The 21431-nt window shown below is 30.5% G+C and overlaps 8 protein-coding genes across 8 annotated transcripts; 3 read left to right on the plus strand and 5 right to left on the minus strand. All coding sequences in view use genetic code 12, as the record gives it.

The window, feature by feature from the left end:
- Positions 1 to 9147, plus strand: KGF55_000899 (beta strand repeat-containing protein; the record flags this gene model as incomplete). Its single annotated transcript, XM_051761212.1, has 1 exon — positions 1 to 9147. A coding segment is annotated over one exon (9147 nt), but the record flags the coding sequence as incomplete, so codon positions are not given.
- A 152-nt stretch (positions 9148 to 9299) lies between these two features.
- KGF55_000900 (ERMES complex subunit) lies at positions 9300 to 10598 on the minus strand (the record flags this gene model as incomplete). Its single annotated transcript, XM_051761213.1, has 1 exon — positions 9300 to 10598. One exon carries the CDS (start codon positions 10596 to 10598, stop codon positions 9300 to 9302), a length of 1299 nt encoding a protein of 432 aa, XP_051615942.1.
- Positions 10599 to 10930: 332 nt separating this feature from the next.
- Positions 10931 to 12361, minus strand: PCT1 (choline-phosphate cytidylyltransferase; the record flags this gene model as incomplete). The annotated part of the gene is made up of 1 exon (XM_051761214.1): positions 10931 to 12361. One exon carries the CDS (start codon positions 12359 to 12361, stop codon positions 10931 to 10933), a length of 1431 nt encoding a protein of 476 aa, XP_051615943.1.
- A 516-nt stretch (positions 12362 to 12877) lies between these two features.
- Positions 12878 to 13342, plus strand: KGF55_000902 (phosphatase; the record flags this gene model as incomplete). The annotated part of the gene is made up of 1 exon (XM_051761215.1): positions 12878 to 13342. One exon carries the CDS (start codon positions 12878 to 12880, stop codon positions 13340 to 13342), a length of 465 nt encoding a protein of 154 aa, XP_051615944.1.
- A 167-nt stretch (positions 13343 to 13509) lies between these two features.
- On the minus strand, positions 13510 to 15345 carry KGF55_000903 (uncharacterized protein; the record flags this gene model as incomplete). The annotated part of the gene is made up of 1 exon (XM_051761216.1): positions 13510 to 15345. One exon carries the CDS (start codon positions 15343 to 15345, stop codon positions 13510 to 13512), a length of 1836 nt encoding a protein of 611 aa, XP_051615945.1.
- A 741-nt stretch (positions 15346 to 16086) lies between these two features.
- Positions 16087 to 16572, minus strand: PAM18 (Pam18p; the record flags this gene model as incomplete). The annotated part of the gene is made up of 1 exon (XM_051761217.1): positions 16087 to 16572. One exon carries the CDS (start codon positions 16570 to 16572, stop codon positions 16087 to 16089), a length of 486 nt encoding a protein of 161 aa, XP_051615946.1.
- A 367-nt stretch (positions 16573 to 16939) lies between these two features.
- On the plus strand, positions 16940 to 17599 carry RLP24 (ATPase-activating ribosome biosynthesis protein; the record flags this gene model as incomplete). The annotated part of the gene is made up of 1 exon (XM_051761218.1): positions 16940 to 17599. One exon carries the CDS (start codon positions 16940 to 16942, stop codon positions 17597 to 17599), a length of 660 nt encoding a protein of 219 aa, XP_051615947.1.
- A 47-nt stretch (positions 17600 to 17646) lies between these two features.
- On the minus strand, positions 17647 to 20520 carry KGF55_000906 (ubiquitin-ubiquitin ligase; the record flags this gene model as incomplete). The annotated part of the gene is made up of 1 exon (XM_051761219.1): positions 17647 to 20520. One exon carries the CDS (start codon positions 20518 to 20520, stop codon positions 17647 to 17649), a length of 2874 nt encoding a protein of 957 aa, XP_051615948.1.
- Between the last annotated feature and the right edge of the window lie 911 nt (positions 20521 to 21431).

Below are 21431 nucleotides of genomic sequence, written 5' to 3' on the forward strand. Positions count from 1 at the left end.
TATTCAGGATCAACTATTTTTACATCAACTGCTACAGCTACATTTGGAGGACAAGATTCAGTTATAGTTAATTATCCGTCAAATCCAACTACAACCAAATCTCAATATTATTCAGGATCTACAATATTCACATCAACTGCTACAGCTACATTTGGAGGACAAGATTCAGTTATAGTTAATTATCCGTCAAATCCAACTACAACCAAATCTCAATATTATTCAGGATCTACAATATTCACATCAACTGCTACAGCTACATTTGGAGGACAAGATTCAGTTATAGTTAATTATCCGTCAAATCCAACTACAACCAAATCTCAATATTATTCAGGATCTACAATATTCACATCAACTGCTACAGCTACATTTGGAGGACAAGATTCAGTTATAGTTAATTATCCGTCAAATCCAACTACAACCAAATCTCAATATTATTCAGGATCTACAATATTCACATCAACTGCTACAGCTACATTTGGAGGACAAGATTCAGTTATAGTTAATTATCCGTCAAATCCAACTACAACTAAGACGCAATATTATTCAGGATCTACAATTTTCACATCAACTGCTACAGCTAATTACGGTGGTCAAGACTCAGTTATCGTCAATTACCCATCAAATCCAACAACTTCAAAAACTCAGTATTACTCAGGTTCAACTATATTAACATCGACAATAACAAACAGTTTTGGTGGCCAAGATTCAGTAATTGTATATTACCCATCGAATCCTATTACAACTAGAACTCAGTTTTATTCAGGAACAACTATTTCAACATCAACTGCTACAGCTAATTTCGGTGGACAAGATTCAGTTATTGTAAATTACCCATCAAATCCAACAACTTCAAAAACTCAATATTACTCAGGTTCAACTATTTTAACATCTACAATAACCAACAGCTATGGAGGACAAGATTCAGTAATTGTTAATTACCCATCAAATCCAACTACTTCAAAAACTCAGTTTTATTCAGGTTCTACAATTTTCACATCAACTGCTACAAACAGTTTTGGTGGCCAAGATTCAGTAATCATTAACTATCCATCGAATCCAACTGCAACTAAAACTCAATATTATTCAGGTTCAACTATTTTTACCTCAACTGCTACAGCTACATTTGGAGGACAAGATTCAGTTATTGTTAATTACCCATCAAATCCTACCTCAACTAAGACGCAATATTATTCAGGATCTACAATATTTACTTCAACTGCTACAAATAGTTTTGGAGGTCAAGATTCAGTAGTTGTTAATTATCCATCAAATCCAACTACAACTAAAACTCAGTTTTATTCAGGATCAACTATTTTTACATCAACTGCTACAGCTACATTTGGAGGACAAGATTCAGTTATAGTTAATTATCCGTCAAATCCAACTACAACCAAATCTCAATATTATTCAGGATCTACAATATTCACATCAACTGCTACAGCTACATTTGGAGGACAAGATTCAGTTATAGTTAATTATCCGTCAAATCCAACTACAACTAAGACGCAATATTATTCAGGATCTACAATTTTCACATCAACTGCTACAGCTAATTACGGTGGTCAAGACTCAGTTATTGTCAATTACCCATCAAATCCAACAACTTCAAAAACTCAGTATTACTCAGGTTCAACTATGTTAACATCGACAATAACAAACAGTTTTGGTGGCCAAGATTCAGTTATTGTTAACTACCCATCTAATCCAACTACTTCAAAAACTCAGTTTTATTCAGGATCAACTATATTAACAGCGACAATAACAAACAGTTTTGGTGGCCAAGATTCAGTTATTGTTAATTACCCATCTAATCCAACAACAACCAAGACCCAATATTATTCAGGATCGACTATTTCTGTATCAACTGCTACTAATAGTTTTGGAGGTCAAGATTCAGTAATTGTAAATTATCCATCAAATCCAACGACTACTAAAACTCAGTTTTATTCAGGAACAACTATTTCAACATCAACTGCTACAGCTAATTACGGTGGTCAAGATTCAGTAATTGTTAATTACCCATCAAATCCAACTACAACCAAAACTCAATATTATGCAGGATCAACAATATTTACATCAACTGCAACAGCTAATTATGGTGGTCAAGATTCAGTTATTGTCAATTATCCATCAAATCCAATTTTGACTAAAACTCAATATTACTCGGGATCAACAATTTTTACTTCAACTGCTACAGCTACTTTTGGTGGTCAAAATTCAGTTATTGTCAATTATCCTTCAAATCCAACTACAATTAAAACTCAATATTACTCAGGTTCAACTATATTAACATCGACAATAACAAATACTTTTGGAGGAGAAGATTCTGTAATTGTAAATTATCCACTTAATCCAACTACTTCGATAACTCAATTCTATACAGGATCAACTATTTCAACATCGACAATTACAAACACTTTTGGAGGTCAAGATTCTGTAATTGTTAATTACCCATCCAATCCTAGTACATCCAATACTCGACTTTATTCAGATTCCGAATACTATACTTTGAGTGAATCAAGTACCTTAAGTGGGATTGGCTTGAGTACCATTAGTCATCTGACATATACTGGAGTTTCATCTAGTGTTATCTCAAGTTACAACCTGTCCGCATCTAGTTTTCCAAGTCATACTTCACAGTCATCTATTGAATCATCATCAATCGAATCTTCATATGTTACACCATCGTCATTTGAATCATCGTCAATTAAGTCCTCATCAATTGAATCTTCCTTTAGTACACCATCATCATTTGAATCTTCAACCATTACACCATCATTTATTGGATCTTCATATGTTACATCATCATCACTTAAAACATCATTAAATGAGTCCTCATCATTTGAATCTTCATTTGCTACATCATTGTCACTTGAATCATCATCGTTTGAGTCGTCGTTTGTTACACCAACTTCATTTGTATCTTCGTATGTTACAACAGCATCGTCTGAATCTTCATTTATTATACCTTCATCAATCGACTCATCATGGGCTATCCCTTCATCATTTGATTCCTCATCAATTATACCATCTTCAATTGAGTCTTCATATGTCACACCATCTTTACTTGAATCATCATCATTTGAATCATCATGGTCTACCCCATCATCATACGAGTATTCATATGTTACACCATCATCTCTTGAATCATCATCATTCGAATCATCGTCAATTGAATCTTCATTTATTACTCCATCATCAATTGAGCCCTCATCAATTACACCATCATCAATTGAGTCTTCATATGTTACTCTATCATTATTTGAATCATCTTTTGCTATACCATCATCACTTGAGTCTTCGTCAATTGAATCATTATCATTTGAATCATCATTTGTTACACCATCATCAGTTGAGTCTTCATTTACACCATCGTCAGTTGAGTCTTCATTTACACCATCATCATTTGAGTTCCCATCAATCGAATCTTCATCAATTGAATTGTCATCAATTAAATCATCATCAATCGAATCCTCATCAATTGATTCATCATCAAGTACACCATCATCAATTGATTATTCATTTATTACACCTTCATCGCTTGAATCCTCATATATTACACCGTCATCACTTGAGTCTTCATTAGCTTCACCATCATCACTCGAGTCATCATCAACTAAAATGTCATCCCTTGAATCGTTGTTTGTCACACCATCATCAATTGAGTCATCATTTGTTACACCATCATCAAGTGAAACCTCATTTATTACACCATCATCAATTGAGTCATCATTTGTTACACCATCATCAAGTGAAATCTCATTTATTACACCATCATCAATTGAGTCATCATTTGTTACACCATCATCAAGTGAATCCTCATTTATTACACCATCATCAATTGAGTCATCATTTGTTAAACCATCATCAAGAGAATCATCATCAATTGAAATGTCATCACTTGAATCGTCGTTTGTTAAACCATCATCAAGTGAAACCTCATTTATTACACCATCATCAATTGAGTCTTCATTTGCTAGACCATCTTCACTTGAATCCTCATTTATTACATCATCATCAATTGAGTCATCATCGGTTGAACCATCATTTTTTACTCCATCATCCTTTGAATCCTCATTTATTACACCATCATCAATAGAGTCTTCATTTATTACACCATCATCACTTGAATCCTCATTTATTACACTATCATCAAGTGAATCCTCATTTATTACACCATCATCAAGTGAATCATCATTTATTACACCATCATCAATTGAGTCATCATCGGTTGAATCCTCATTTTCTACTCCATCATCCTTTGAATCCTCATCAATTGAATTATCATCAATAGAGTCTTCATTTATTACACCATCATCACTTGAATCCTCATTTATTACACCATCATCAAGTGATTCCTCATTTATTACACCTTCATCACTTGAATCATCATTTGATACACCATCATCAAGTGAATCTTCATTTTCTACTCCATCATCCTTTGAATCCTCATCAATTGAATTATCATCAATAGAGTCTTCATTTATCACACCATCATCAACTGAGTCTTCATTTATTACACCATCATCCAGTGATTCCTCATTTATTACACCATTATCAATTGAATCCTCATCAATTGAGTCTTCATTTGTTACACCGTCATCAATTGTATCATCACCAATCGAGTCATCATCTGAATTATCATCAATCGAGTCATTATCAATTGATTTATCGTTGGTTACACCATCCTCAATTGAATCATCATTTGTTACACCATCGTCACTCGAATCCTCATCAATTGAATCATCATCAATTGAATCTTCATGGGCTACACCATCATCGTTTGAAACCTCATCATTTGTTACCGCAGCATCATTCGAATCATTATCAATTGAAACATCATTTTTTACACCATCCTCAATCGAATCTTGGTTAACTACACTATCATTTACATCATCATCAATTGAATCATTATTTGTGACTCCAACATCATTTGAATTACCATCGCTTGAATCGTCATTTGCTACACCATTATCATTTGAATCCTCATCAATTGAATCCTCACCAATTGAATCGTCATCAATTGAGTCTTCATTTATCATACCATCATCAATAGAGTCTTCATTTGCTACACCATCATCAAGTGAATCCTCATTTATTACACCATCTTCAACTGAAGCCTCATCAAATACAACATCATCAGTTGAGTCTTCACTTGCTACACCATCATCAACTGAACCATCGTCAATCGAAATATCACCACTCGAATCCTCATTTGTTATACCATCATCAGTTGAGTCTTCATTTATTACATCATCAGTTGAATCATCATTTATTACATCATCATCAATTGAAGCTTCATTTATTACACCATCATCAACTGATTCTTCAATAATTACACCTTCATCATTTGAGTCCTCATCACTTGAAACCCCATCAGTCGAGTCGTCATTTATTACACAATCATCATCAATTGATTTCTCATCAATTAAATCTTTATCTGTTACCCAGTCACCGTTTGAGCCGTCATCAATTGAGTCATTATCATTTGAAACTTCATCATTTAGTGAATCAACTTATGCTACATCATCGTCAACTGAAACTACTTATTTTGAATCATCATTGGAATCATCTGCAGTTGAATCCTCATATTTTACGCCGAGTGATAATACGGTATCATCAATCGATTTAGATTCTAGCTCAAGTTTGGACATATCATCGTCAATTGAATCCGAAGTTACTTTCGCAGTTGTTTCATCATCTTCAAGTAGTTCATATCCTGATGCTTCTTTTTCAATTACCTCGGATTTTAAAACAAGCTATACTCCATCTTCAGATTCTATCACCGCGACTTTTGACTCAAGGCTTTTCTCGACTCTGGGTGCAACAATAGAAACTACTTCAGGCTATGATCAAAGTTCAGAGAGTGACTCAAGTATTGCTTACCAATCATTTTTCAATTCCACTACAGACTCTAATTCAGCAACATTTGCATTTTCTTCAATTTCAAGTTCTTCGGTAAGCTACAATTCTGCTGTTGATGCCGAGTCTACATTATTTGAAATTCCATCAAGTTCAAGTGATAAAGAAAGTTATAGTTCAGCCAATGAAGCTGGTTCTTCAACATATATATTATCATCAATTTCAAGTTCTTCAGAAAGCTTAAGATCTGCTGTTGATGCCGAGTCTACATTATTTGAAAATCCATCAAGTTCAAGTGATATAGAAAGTTATAGTTCAACCAATGAAGCTGGTTCATCAACATATATATTATCGTCAATTTCAAGTTCTTCAGAAAGCTTAAGATCTGCTGTTGATGCCGAGTCTACATTATTTGAAATTCCATCAAGTTCAAGTGATAAAGAAAGTTATAGTTCAGCCAATGAAGCTGGTTCTTCAACATATATATTATCATCAATTTCAAGTTCTTCAGAAAGCTTAAGATCTGCTGTTGATGCCGAGTCTACATTATTTGAAAATCCATCAAGTTCAAGTGATATAGAAAGTTATAGTTCAACCAATGAAGCTGGTTCATCAACATATATATTATCGTCAATTTCAAGTTCTTCAGAAAGCTTAAGATCTGCTGTTGATGCCGAGTCTACATTATTTGAAATTCCATCAAGTTCAAGTGATAAAGAAAGTTATAGTTCAGCCAATGAAGCTGGTTCTTCAACATATATATTATCATCAATTTCAAGTTCTTCAGAAAGCTTAAGATCTGCTGTTGATGCCGAGTCTACATTATTTGAAAATCCATCAAATTCAAGTGATATAGAAAGTTATAGTTCAGCCATTGAAGCTGGTTCTTCAACATATATATTATCATCAATTTCAAGCTCTTCAGAAAGCTTAAGATCTGCTGTTGATGCTGAGTCTACATTATTTGAAAATCCATCAAGTTCAAGTGATATAGAAAATTATAGTTCAACTAATGAAGCTGGTTCTTCAACATATATATTATCATCAATTTCAAGTTCTTCAAAAAGCTACATATCTGCTGTTGATGCTGAGTCGACTTCAGTCAATACGAGTCAATTCACTTCTATAACTGGCGGCACGTCACTTTCTTTCGTATCGAGCACAGAAGAAATTGGTTTATCATCATCATCATTACCATCATTATCATTATCACCATCATCATCATCATCATCATCATCGTCATTTTTATCATACTCAATTGAACCAACTTCATTTGTTTTTTCATCGGAGCAGTTTTTGAGCTCGAATGATCAAACACACAGCAAAGCAACTTTATTTACGACGAACTCATTTCCACAGATATCAGTCCCAACAGAATCGATTTTGGCTTCATCTTCATTAGACTTTACTAGTAAACTTTCATTTTCGCAACCATATTGGAATTCTTCGATCGTCACCATAAGTCCTTCTTCCCAATCAATTGCATCAGAATATACGCTAGAACTGGATGAAATTTCATATTCAACGAATATGCAAACGTTGTTAACTTCACTTGCTGCCGAATCTACCGGTTATAGCGAAGATAGGGTTACAAATAGTATTGGTTCATCTTCATTTGCTTCTTCAGATAAATCATTTGAGCAAACTTTGAGTCAACTCGAGTATTCAAGTTCCCCAGTTGACAGTATCCATACGCGTGATGAATCATCAATACATATTATACTGGACACCGCATCTTCACAATCTACTCAAGTTTCAAATTCTCATGAGACAGAGACAAAACTTTATACATCAAGACATTCTACAAGTAACGTCATTATATCAACACTATCGACACAGCAAAGCACAGAGTCAACCAGTTCAATTGATCACGATCAAACCACATTAGTAGTGTCAAATGCAAAATCTGACTCACCTGCATCAATCTCCGATACCCTTTTAGTTAGTTCCTCCATTGGAACTTATTCAATTTACTTAACTACAGAATCCACTTCAACAAACTCCTTTGATGGCTTCCCTACTATTGAAAATCAGTCTTCCTCTTCTGAGTCGGAAGCAAAAACATCATCATTTGAAGATATAAGTGAGAAATCAAATTCGTTCATCAGTACATCTACCAGTCAAATCGGAGCCACGACACAGTCAGTAACTACTCATCAATCATCAAGCAAATCAGAGCCGACACAGTCGAGTATTTTTTACCCAAAATCAGTCAACGCTATCCCTGATGTTGTTACTTATGAAACCTCGGACCCAATATCAAAAAGTTCATCATCTTTTTCAAATTTCCTGTATTCTACCTCATTAGATGCAATTCCAGTATTCATTTCTGAAATGCCTGATGTAAATTCACATTCACCAACAGCTGCTTCTTTCAATTCAATTACTCAATTACCAAATACATCAGGACTTGAAGAGTCTTCTTCATCGTATACGGATGACTACAAGCCACATTCATCAGTTACGGGTACGGCTTCAGTATCTGGAGAGTCATTAATTAGTGGAAGTTCGACTTTGAAAAATTCAGCTGAAGTAAATACAAAACCTGCGTCAATTACAAGTTCTTCAACCGAAAATCAACCTGGACTAGTGTCATTTAGTGAGTCAAAAAAATCATCCCAACCTACTCAAAATTCCGCCTCATCTTCATCAAAAAGTATTGTTAAGAGCAATACATCGAGCACAAAAAGTATTAGCGAATCCGTATCATCAACAAACTCACCAACAAGCTCGTCAACAAACTCACTAACAAGCTCGTCAACAAGCTCACCAACAAGCTCGTCAATAAACTCATCAACAACCTGCGGAGACCTGTGCACAACTAACTTAGGTATGAATTCCCCATCTGCATTCACTGAATCAATCTTTAGCGATCCTGCAACAAAAAGTTTAAGAGGTGAGAGTTCAACTTACACAACGAACGATTCCATCTCCCATGAGACTACAACTACGAAGTCAATGCAACCAACATCTTCATTTGCTACAACTTCATCGGCTTTAATTTCATCAGTATCGAGATCATCACCATCTGTGAAAGCAACGTCAAATGGATCACAAATTTCTTTGTCCCCCTCATTAACGACTTTACTTCATTCCGACTTTTCATCACTGACATTACCATCCCTACAATACCCCACTTCAATTCAATACTCAACATTTACTTCGAGTGTTATAGTTAATAATCAACCAGCGATTACTCAAACTTATGAAGCAGCATCCTATAAAAATCATGTTTCAAAGTTAGGAAGCATCTTAACATTAATTTTACTAATGTTTATTATTTAAACAAACAATTGCGTTACAATTTCGGTAAACTCAAAACTACATGAGTTAAAACTTTTATTCAATTCATTTATATATACATGTATATTATTTACAATTCAACATCTTTTCGTTAAACTAATTGATTTGTAGCTCATGAATTTCTTCATACCATTCTAACTATGTTCCTCATTTCCATCATCATTTGAATTCATAGTTGATGGCTCCCTAGTGTTCTTTGTTCTTGGCCACAATGAAGGTAATCGAACTACTTGAAACCTTGGTTCAACACATCTTTCGACAAACCACGTTTTCAATCTATTTTCAACCAAAGATGAAATTTTAGGAACATCTTGCAATTTTGCTCTTGAACCAATAAGTGATTTGACAACAAATTCTAATCTATAATCTGGAGAAAAGGAAAACATTAATGCCGTGCCTGCACCAGTATTATTGTTATTTCCATCATTATCTTCATCACTCGAGCTATTATGTTGTGGTTCTTGTTGTTGGGTTTTTGTGGTATTTGTATTCACGAATTCTTGATCATTAGTATTGATAAATGATACAGTTAAACAACCTGAAAATCTAACAATTGAAACAGTCAAAGAAACAGGTAAAATAGCTGTTAAAGGTCTTGGATGATTTAATAATAATCTTGTTTCAATTCCTAAAGTTAATGTATCACTTAAATCCACATCAATTTTAGCTTCTAATCTATGATTGTTTTTTTGATCATTTTGTTTGATTCTACAATTTGAAAAAATTGGAAAATCATCACCAACATCAATTTCAGTTAACTTTATCCTATCCATAAATTCAGGCATGTCTGTTTCAGATAAAAAGTCATTTAAAGAATGATAAATATTATCTGATAAAAGTGCTTCTGTTCGCAAATGTGATATTGTTTGAGCTATTAAAACATTGAACCAATCTAGGGATTCTGATGAATGATTGTTTACATCATAGTAAGTCTTTTCTAGAATTTTTGTAACTTTTGCTTTATTGTTTAACATTTTTTCATCCTCAACTAAAGAATCAACTTGTTGTGAATTTAAATATGAATTTGTTGTATTATTTGGTTTAGATGATAAGCTATCTCTTTTAACAATGACACCAGATGCATCTCGAAGTATAGTCTTTGATGGTAATGTTGCCGAATCTGCAAATACAAAAAATTTGATGAAAACTATGATAATAAATATTACACTCAATTGGCCAACCACTAGACCTTGTGTAAAGCTCCAATGAGTGCTTTGCAGAGAATCTGTTAACGGTTTCTTCGAGAGTTGGACATTTTGTTGTTGTTGATGTTGTTGATTTAGTAGTTCTTGTAGATAAACTTCTCGTTGCTGATTGAAAAACTCTTGTTGACTTCGTAATTGCTCTTGTAATTGCTGTAGTAGTTCATTCGGTGAATTTTGGGTAAGATGTGAGACGTCCGAAGCTGTCACCTCCGTGAATGAGTCAGACATTTAACGTTGTGAATGATTAATTGAAATCTCTAATCAAGGCTATCTACAAAGATTCTACTGCTAAATATCGCGCACAAAAAACGAAAAAATAAAATGTTTCAAATTTGGCTAATACGGGGCTTCAATTACTAGGGGGCTTTTGTTTGCAATAAGGTTGTTCAGCTTGACATTTATACATATGGAGTATAATCGATCAGATGGAATTCACTAAACTACAAATCACGAAACTGAAGAAAGTGGTCAACAAAGTTATATATGATATGGTATTTATTTTACAAAATTTACCTCTATACAACAAAGACCCTAGTATAACTTCTAAATCTAAGAGCTACTTACTTTGGAATACCAGTTTTCTTTTTTGGTGTTTTTTTAATAGCTGGACTTTTTGAAGGAGTGATAGTATCATTCAAAGGTTTTATAGATTTGACAGGAGTGGCTGATTTAAGAATTCCAGCTGATCCATTTGAACTACTTCTTCGTCTTGATCTTTTAGATGGTTTAATTTCAATTGGTTTGATTTCTGTATCTTCATCTTCATCAAATGAATCATCATCATTTTTATGTATCCATTGAAATATAGCTTTTCCTGCATTATTTAATTCTTTATTTGCGTTACCAACATATTTTGCAGCAAATTCAGCTAATGGACTTCTTGAAGACAATGTATCTTCATCATCACTAAATGAAGAATTAATACTACTATTACTACTACTATTGTTATTTCCATTAATTCCAATATTTATTAATTTTTGATTTTGATTTTCTAAATATTGTTGAACATCGAATTTTTTACCTCTCATAAATTCTCTTATTTCAAAATATAAATCTCTACTAACATTGTTTAAATTTATTTTATTTCTCATCCAATAAGTTCTAAAATCATTTATATGTTTTTTAAATTCTAATTCATTCTTTTTAAGCCAACTTACATTCAATTCTTTTCTTGTTGCTCCTCTTGCGAAATTTCTCATTAAATATTTATCATAATCTCGTATAATTTTGGTTATAATATCTGAGGTGGAGATACCATCAGTTCTTTGAGTTGTTAAAAATTTCCCTTCTTCTTTTATTGGTTTATAAATATCATCACTATCTGAACTTGCATAAGGGAGATCATCATGAGCAACATAATCTATATTATGTTCTTTCAAAAATTCAGGAGTAACACACCAAGGAGCATTGGGTATAACTTCATCAACCCATTTACAATGCATCAAAGTTTCACACCTTTGTTCATCTGTTAATACAGTCAAACCTTTTCTTTTATGAGTTTCAACATCTGATGGTATACCACAAACTAATTGTACATTATCGAAAGACTTTTTTGCTTGTTCCAATTGTTTCATATGACCTAAATGAAATAAATCAAAAACACCATCAGCATAAATTCTAATTGGTTTATCCTTTGGTGGAATATTAAATTTATAACCTCTTGGTCTAAACTTACGTAATTCTTCTGGTAATTCTTCATCCAATTTTTTTTCATTTGCTTCAAATTCTTCTTCTTCCTTTCTTGATTTGATTTTTCTTTTCTTTAATTGTTGTTCTTTCTCTTCTAAGTCCAATTTATTATCAACTGCTCCTTGAGTTATTGACTTTTTTGATGTTTCGTCCTTTTCTCCATTAATTGATTCCGAGGTATCTCTTTTTCTTTTTCTTTTAAATAATGATGATATTGAATCAATTGATAAAGTTCTAGTCAATGGTGAAGTATCACCATTTAATTCTTTTTCAATTGTTCTTCTTCTACTCAATTTAGCCATATTTTGTTGTGAATTTCTATATCAATCAATTGCGGCAAAATATTGAATAGTAGATGTTGTGATGATCTATGATCTGAATAGTGTGTTGTATATTTATAAAATTGAACTTGTGATCAAAGTATATTATTTTATGGATATAGCCTATGATTGCTGGAAATTGAATGATTTACTTAGTCGAATTTGGTAGTAAAAATTTAAACTATGTAACTTAATATTCTTATGATAATCATTAGACTATTTAATTAAGCGACTGGGCGTATTAATAAATCGTTTGAATTATCACAGAAATAACAAAATAAAATAGTACGATGAAGGTCGAGAATATTAAACGTGGCTTCACACGGCCTACGATAAAGAAGTTACCACAAAACTTAAGAGGTAAAGATTCTAGATTTAGACTAAAATAGAATTCAAATATCCAAGTTAGCCCAATATAACTTCATTTGCAAACATATCTTGGCCCCTCGATTTATATCTCTCTTATCCTCATATACTCATCCACATCCACAACTCCTCATGTCCAAGATACATTCAATTTCAGATTCAAAATATATAAAACCATCTCAACTACATCAATGGATAATAAATAAAAGATCACCATCAGGAGATGATAAATTTGCAATAATAGATGTAAGAGACTCAGATCATATTGGAGGTCATATAAAGGGAAGTTGGCATTACCCTTCATCAAATTTTTCAAATCTGATTAAAGAAATACAGAATAAGATTTATGATTTAAAAATTAAAGATGTTGTTTTCCATTGTATGTTATCTCAATCAAGAGGTCCTTCATCAACTTTAAAATTTTTAAGATCAATTGATGAAATAAGAGACGGTGATATAAAAAATTATTTTGGAAATGAAGTTAATTTATATATTTTAAAAGGTGGATTTGCTCATTGGCAAGATAAATATGGGAAAGACCCTACTGTTACTGAAAATTATGATGAAGAAATATATAGATTTGGTGCACCAACTTGATATTAATTAGAGAAATCGTTTGTAAATTTTAATGTAATAGTATTATTTTAAATTTTGAAATGCATTTGTATTATTAAAATTAATGTATTAAATCGAATCAAATAGTAATATTGATAACCTATTTTTCTTTTTGAACAAAGATAGAACTTTTAAGCATATTAATGTAATTAAATCAAACTATCTGTATTTGGATTGAATACTTTACGTGCGAATGGGTTAGTTGACTGTGGTTTCAACGGCTGAGGTACAACCCCAGGATATGACTGAGTTTGTTGTTGTTGCTGCCCTGTTGCCATTCTTGAAAATGGATTGGTATTAGATCTTTGTATTCCGGTACTCAGTTGTTGAAATATTGATGGTTGCCAAGATGAAGTTTGTTGTGGTTGTTGTGGTTGTTGCCAATTTGAAGTTGGTTGTGGTAATGGTTGATGATGTGCTTGCTGTTGTTCTTGTAGAGATTGTAATGCAAAGGGATTTGTATTTTGACGTTGAATTGGTTGTTGGTTTGATTGTTGAAGAAAAATTTGTTGCTGTTGCTGTTGCGGTTGCAGCTGTCTATTTTGTAAAAATGGATTAGTGTTTTGATGTTGCAATGGTTGAGGACCATAACCACCAAATCCAGCTCCAGTGTAGGAAGATTGAAGTGATGATTGATGTTGGAATGGTTGATTTTGTGGTATAGGTTGTAAATTAGTAGTCGAATTAAAGCTTGGGAACTGATTTTGTTGCTGTACTTGTTGTTGAGCTTGTAATTGATTCTGTTGTTGTACTTGTTGTTGAGCTTGCAATTGTTGTTGTATCTGTGCATCTTGTTGTTGTTGTATTTGTTGTTGTTGTTGGAGTTGTTGTTGTTGTTGAAACTGTTGCTGTTGTTGAAGCTGTTGTTGTTGCTCCTGCTGTTGTTGCTGTTGCTGTTGCTGTTGTAGTTGTTGTTGTTGTAATTGAAACGGATCTTGATTTTGTACGTAACTTTGGGCTTGACCTGGAACAAACATATTATTCCAAGGATTATAAGTTTGTTGAACAACCAATGATGCATGTCTATCTACTCCATCATTGGAAGAATTATTCTGAGATGAGTTGTTGTTGTTGTTGTTGTTGTTTTGGGGTTCCTTGTTAGTATCATTTATAGGTTTTGCTTCTGATTTATTACTATTATTCTTTTCTGCTAAATATTGTCTCCTATTAATTTCAAAATTCGGATCATTCAAATATTCTTCAAGTGAACTGGTTAATGCCGTAGGTGCATGTTTTATAGTTGGAACATGAAGTTTAGTTGCATATTCAAGATGTTTAGCTACTCTTAAATAATCTATTACAAATTTAGTTTGATCAACAAATTTTTTATAAATTTTTAATGATCTTTCTGAATCTGGTTTTGACATTTCAAAATAATGTTCTAAAATATTGATAACTCCTTCATTTAATTCTTGAAATAATGCTAATAAATCATTTACTAATAATCGAAATGCTGTTAATACAATATCATTATTTATTTCATTTTCCATAAAATTATTTTTTAAAAGGGAATCGATTTGTTTTTGAACACTATCTGTTTCTCTCAATAAACCCTTTTCAATACTAAGTGATCTTAATCTTCCACCTTGTTGAGTAGTACTATTATTTGATCTTTCATCTCTAACATAATCTATTCCAGTTGCATCAAATTGTTTTACTCTTGTACTTAAATATTTGGCGTATTTAATTATATGTCTTGCATCTTGATTAAAACTCCCACTATTTGCAACTAAATTACTCAGTTGTAAATTAAACATTGATGTTCCATTATCTGCTAAATAATTTAATGTCACATCTTTATCACCTTCTCTAATCATTAAATGAATTACAATTAAGGATTTATAAACAACAGACCAAGAACTATCACGTAGTCTTTGTTGTAATGTTCTCATTATTGTATGAAAATTATCTTTTGAAACAATTGAATGATCTGTTGAAGTAGCCATTAAAATAGGTTCAATGTATTTAGGCTTAGGAGCAGCCATTTTAATTTTGGTTGCTCCTTTTACTATTTTTTCATACGTTGTCATTGGAGAATGATGATTTTATTGTAACTGAAATGATGCTAGTATGCTATAAAGTTTTGATGTTTCACAATATGTTGTTCGGATTAAATGGAGTTTTAAACTATGATGGAGCGAGTATTATTGAAATGAGTTGATTGACCGTATGAAATTGAGCAATTGTGACAAATATTAAATTGTTGGTAAAAAGTTAATACAATTAAGTAATGAATTGAATGCTATTGGTAATTTTTATGTATTAATATTGATACTTTATAATTGTGATAAAATATAGACTATGAACAAATAAATTTTATTAACCGAATTATAAGAGAATGAGGTTTGTTAACTAAAAATAGGTCCAATTGATTTGGTAGCGGTTTACGATCATCACTGTAACGCATTTACGAGATTACACCGGTAAACTGTTTATAATTACAATTCAATATATCACAATATTTGGTCAAATTTAGTTTCCAAATTTGTTTGAGAAACATGAATTAATTATCACGTTGAGAGTTGAGCTAACTGGATTTAATATGTCTTGAAAACCAGAATACATATTTTGGTAAAAATTTTGGCTAAGTACATTAAAAATTATATCTGTATAATTAAATTTTAATTTATGTACAAGTATCTATATTCAATTTCGTAAAACGTTAAGTAAAGAAGCTATCACATGCAACTTCAACAAATTATTGGACTCAAATCTAAATCAAACATTTATTTTGGTTTCATTCCTCCTCTTTTTTCCAAGAAATCTTTTGCTTCATTAACTTTTGTAGCTAAAAATGAAGAACCACCTTTATCTGGATGATTAGCCATCATTAATTTTCTATGTTGTTCTTTTAATTTTAATTTTGATAAATTAGTTTCTTTTAAATTTAAAATTTGTAAAGCTTCTTTTGCAGTCATTTTTGGACCAAATCCTCCTCTATGAAATGCTTTACCATTTAATCCTGGTTTATTTGATTTTATAAATCCTGCTGCAAAATATGTTATTGTTAATGCTCCTAATCCTGTCATCCATGGATGATTTCCCATCCAATTTATACTTTGATCAAAATACCATTCTATTGATCCTTCTGGTGCTTGTTTCTTTTGTAGCTGTCCTGTGTATTGGTACGGCTGTTGTGTATGAGTATGTGGTTGTGGTTGCGTGTTATCTCCTGGTATATGAAGTGTAGGTACTTCCATTTGAGGTGCCATGTTTGTCACTTTTGCCTTAGTGAATGACTTTTGATTAAGGCCAAAAGTTTTTCAAATCAAAGTTTCATAATTTTGTAAGAGAGAAAAAAAATTAGTTTTGTGTAACACACTTTAAACTAAAGAGAAGGAAGAAAAATAAGTTTAATAATCTCATCTCTTTTAATAACCATCACAAGATTAATAATTATTGAATTTACTACTAAACACCACTTGTATATTTAAATCGATTTGCTTATATTGTATCAACAATTGAAAGAACTAACAAGTACATACCCGAACATAAAATCACACATTCACATTTACATATACGATTAAATTTTAAACATCACCAACTACATAAGTTAATCACACATAATAATATAATAAAATGAGGATTTATCAATGTCATTTTTGTTCATCACCAGTTTATCCATTACATGGAATAACATTTGTTAGAAATGATGCAAAAGAATTTAGATTTTGTCGTTCAAAATGTCATAAAGCTTTTAAACAAAGAAGAAATCCAAGAAAATTAAAATGGACAAAAGCTTTTAGAAAAGCAGCTGGAAAAGAATTAGTTGTTGATTCAACATTAACATTTGCATCAAGAAGAAATGTACCAGTTAGATATAATAGAGATTTAGTCGCAACAACATTAAAAGGAATGAGTAGAATTGAAGAAATTAGACAAAGAAGAGAAAGAGCATTTTATAAAAATAGAATGAAAGGTAATAAAGAAAAAGAAATTGAAGCTGATAGAAAATTAGTTGAAGAAAATCCAGAATTATTAAAATTAAGAGAAGTTGAATTAAGAAGAAAAGCTGAAAAATTAGCTGCTAAAGAAAATGCAATGGAAGAAGATGACGAGGAATTAGTTGTAGAAGAATCAGATGAAATAGAAGGAGAAATTGAAGATGAAGATATGATGAGTGAAAAGGAAGAAGAAGAAGAAAGTGAAAGTGAAAGTGAGGAAGAAGGTCAAAGAGTTAAACAAAAAGTATTATTAAAGAATAAGAATAAAAAAAGAAGTACAAATTTAAATTCATAGACCTTAAGATAAAAATAAATTCATCAATATTCATTTCATTTAAATATTTAAGATAAATCAAACCCAGCTTCTGTATTTATAGCATATAATAATTTTTCTTTCATAATTTCTTTATTTTGATAATCAGGTAATTTTAATAAATTAACACAAGTTGAAGCAGTTGGTAATCTATCTTTATCATTTCCTGAATTTCTAATACCAAATTTTGGATTTAAAGTTTTAAAACCTAATAAAGGAGCTCTACTAACTGATGTAACAAATTTTATTAATTTCGATTTTTCTTCCATGTTTAATTCTTGTATAATTTCCCAAAATAATTTTATTGTTTTATCATTTTCTAAATATCCTCCATATTCAACATTATTTTGCCATTCAATTATATTTATATCTTTTTCACCTCCAGAAATAAGCATTTGTAATTCAAAACAATCAAATAATTTCAACCAATTTTTTGGTATGATTGTAAATAAACCTTCTAAAAAATATTTTGTTTGTGGAAACAATGATTGATTTAATTTAAAATCTGCTAATTTATGTAAATAATATTGAACATTTGATTTATTAACTTTTATTTTTGAACCGTTATTTATCAACTCAATATTATACGTCGTCAGATCAATTTTAATATCAATACTAAAATTTAAATCTAAATTTTCTAATTCTAAATTTGTCATATCTGATAATCTTGTTAAATTTTTAAATAAATCAGGATCTAAATAATTTAAATCATTTATTGAATTTTTAAAATTACTCATACATGATTTACTTAAAAAAAATGGAGCAAATGAAACATCAATCAAAACATTTTCATATAAACATTTTCCCACACACATTCCTAAAAATTTTAAAAATTCTAATTTATATGACTGTATATCTTTTTCAATTTGTAATCTTAATTTATAATAAATTTCTTCATTTGGATATACTTGATTATCAGTTGTAATTTGGAATAATCCTAATTTTGGATTTATTCCATCTAATACAACACTTGTTAAAAATTCTTTTGTTATTCCACCTCCATCAATTCCAACTTCTGGTCCATATTCATTAAAAAATTCAACTTGAATTCTATGTTTAAATTGATCACCAGTATTACCAAACGATATAAATGCATCTTCAAATAAATTTTCTCTTCTAATTTTGGCACCTAATTTTGGAGTTTCTTGCATAAAAAAATTCGGAGTTATTCTATCTCTATCTTTTTCAACTAATGTTTGAAATATTTTAACTCTTTCATTGAAAGGTATAAAATAAGGAGTATTAAATAATATTTTAATCATTTTTGTATAAATTAAAGGTCTTTTTGGTGTTATTTGATCATAAAATCCTATTTCATCATCACTATCTTGATTTTCATAATCTTCAATAGCATATTCTATAAATTTATCAATATTATAATTATACAGTTTTGTTAACCAAAAATTTGTTGATAAAAATTTTAATCTAAGGTTTTTTAAATATAATTGATCAATTAATTTTAAAGATTGTGATTGTAAATCATCTTTTTTCATTATTTGATGATATAATGAAACAAATTTACCAGCTTCAGATTCAACAGATGTTAAACAAATTGATTTTAATAATTTACATAAATTAATAACATCATTTTTATTAAGTCCTGATTTTTCAAAAAATTCTCCATCATTTGAAATTATTAACCAATATGAATAAACTTCTTCAAAAAATAAACATTTATTCCAAAATAATTTCAGTTGTGCTGTTTCTTCAATTTCATTTTTTGGTATTAATTCTCCATCAAATCGTAGTATTTGTTTAAAATATATATCATTTGAAAAATTTTCAAATAATAATGAAATATTTTTAGGATTTACACATAATTGTAAATAAATTTTTTGTTTCATTGATGGTCGAATTGTACTTAATTTAAATAAAAGAATGAAAGCCATTGATTTATCAATCTCAAAATAATGTACTAAACCTTGTAAAAATTCAGATGTATAAAGTGGATCCCACCGTATTATTTCTTCTAGGTATGATTTTTCGTTGGGATTTATTTCAATGTCATCAGATTCTTCTATGATCACTGAATCATTATAGATTAGAAGGATCAGTAGTAAATGATAATAATCTTGACCAATTGGTCGATTTCCATGAATGACTAAAAAATTAGTTAAAATTCTGCTGAAAAAATCAAATTGTGGCGATCCTTTAAAACTTTTAAGACAATCAATTGGTTGAGTACTAAACACTTTTCGTAGTATTGATAAGTAGTATTCATTAGCTTTTTGATAATCGTAAACATTAAGAACTTGAATGAAAGGTTTAATATATGCTGGATCACCATTATTATCATTAACAGCATACATATAATTTAAAAGATCGAGTGATTCCTTTTCTGTTTGAGTGTCTGAGTAATCCATTAGTATATATGCAATATTTTGTAATTGTTGAGGACTTGTAAATGAGTATCTGTCAAATAAGGTTCTTAGTATCTCAAACAGTATAAATTTGTTTCTGTAGCTAACTCTATGATTATCTAGAATCGATGTAAGGTAATTCCCAAGTAAATTTACAGCCAGTTTTGGTAATTCCAATTGTGCAGTACTCTTTAGTTGATCTTGAAGTCTACTTAGTATTAAAGTTTCTATTTCCAGATTTCGAGTTGCAAACCATCTTGATAAAGCTATAAAATTTAAAATATATTCTCCCCATTGATCTTGATTACTTATTGTTATATTCTTCCATTGCAGAAGTATAATATGATTTTCATTCGAAATTCTCAAATAATTTATAATATTTGTTTCTAATAATTGAATAGATTTTTCTCTAATTCTTGCTTCTTGCCTTTCATCTCTTTGAAGTTTAGATTGTTGTAAAAAATTACCATTACCAAATCCTAAATTCCGATTATTACCTAAATTAACAGTTCTTCTTTTAGTCTGCCCTGAAAAGTTTAACATTTGATTTTTAAGTGGTCTGCTGGTGGGTTCTTCAAAGAACGTAATAAACTTGTGTTGTAAATCGATGATATAATTTACAACCGATTTTAAATCGATTCAAATGATAATCAACAGATTCGTGCAATCATTTCAATTTTATTGTAAGGGGGCTTTTACAGTTATTGCAAAAGCCGCTTTAGGTTTTAGATGAATTTTAAGCTCAAAAATTTGAAGTAAATTCTGAAAACTTATTTTGTAATACTATTGATATAAAGATGAATTTTGATCAAGAGATCGTAAATCTGATGAAGGATTAATTCATATTCAAAAATTTGGTGTTCAATGAAAATGAGAGAGACATATGCATTTCAAATTGTGTGTATGAAAAAGATCAATTTTAAGTCAAATTATAAACAAACCAAATTGAGGCTTGTTTCATGCATTTGATACTCCAATACTAGGCTATAAGAATTATATCGTTTCTTGGTATGTTCTATTTCATTCTATTTACCTTTGGTAAAGATAAAAGTATGAATTCTAAGATAATGAAATTTGTTTAGTCCAGAACAAACATTATAAATAAAGTAAGTAACTTTTTAAATTTAAAACAATTGAAATATTTAGATTTGTTTCAAACTTGAATTTTAATTTTAATATTGATAATATTTCTAATTTTATATTTCATAGCATTGTATTATTAACGTTCTGATTATATTCACCATCCGATTTGCAATTGTAAATCATTTGTAATATAATTCGTATATGAAATATAATTGTGATATTATTGTTATTCAATCTCTGATCATTAATAAATCTTCTTAGTTATCTATATTATGTGTTTTTAATGTATTTGTTTCAATAATTCTATTGATAAATATTTTTGATTCAATGAAGATATAATTCATTCAATTTCTTATTAAAACACCCTTTCA

The sequence above is a fragment of the Candida pseudojiufengensis genome (assembly GCF_024610245.1).
Source record: "Candida pseudojiufengensis strain CBS 10847 chromosome Unknown scaffold2, whole genome shotgun sequence".
Classification (NCBI taxonomy): Eukaryota; Fungi; Ascomycota; class Pichiomycetes; order Serinales; family Debaryomycetaceae; genus Lodderomyces; species Lodderomyces pseudojiufengensis.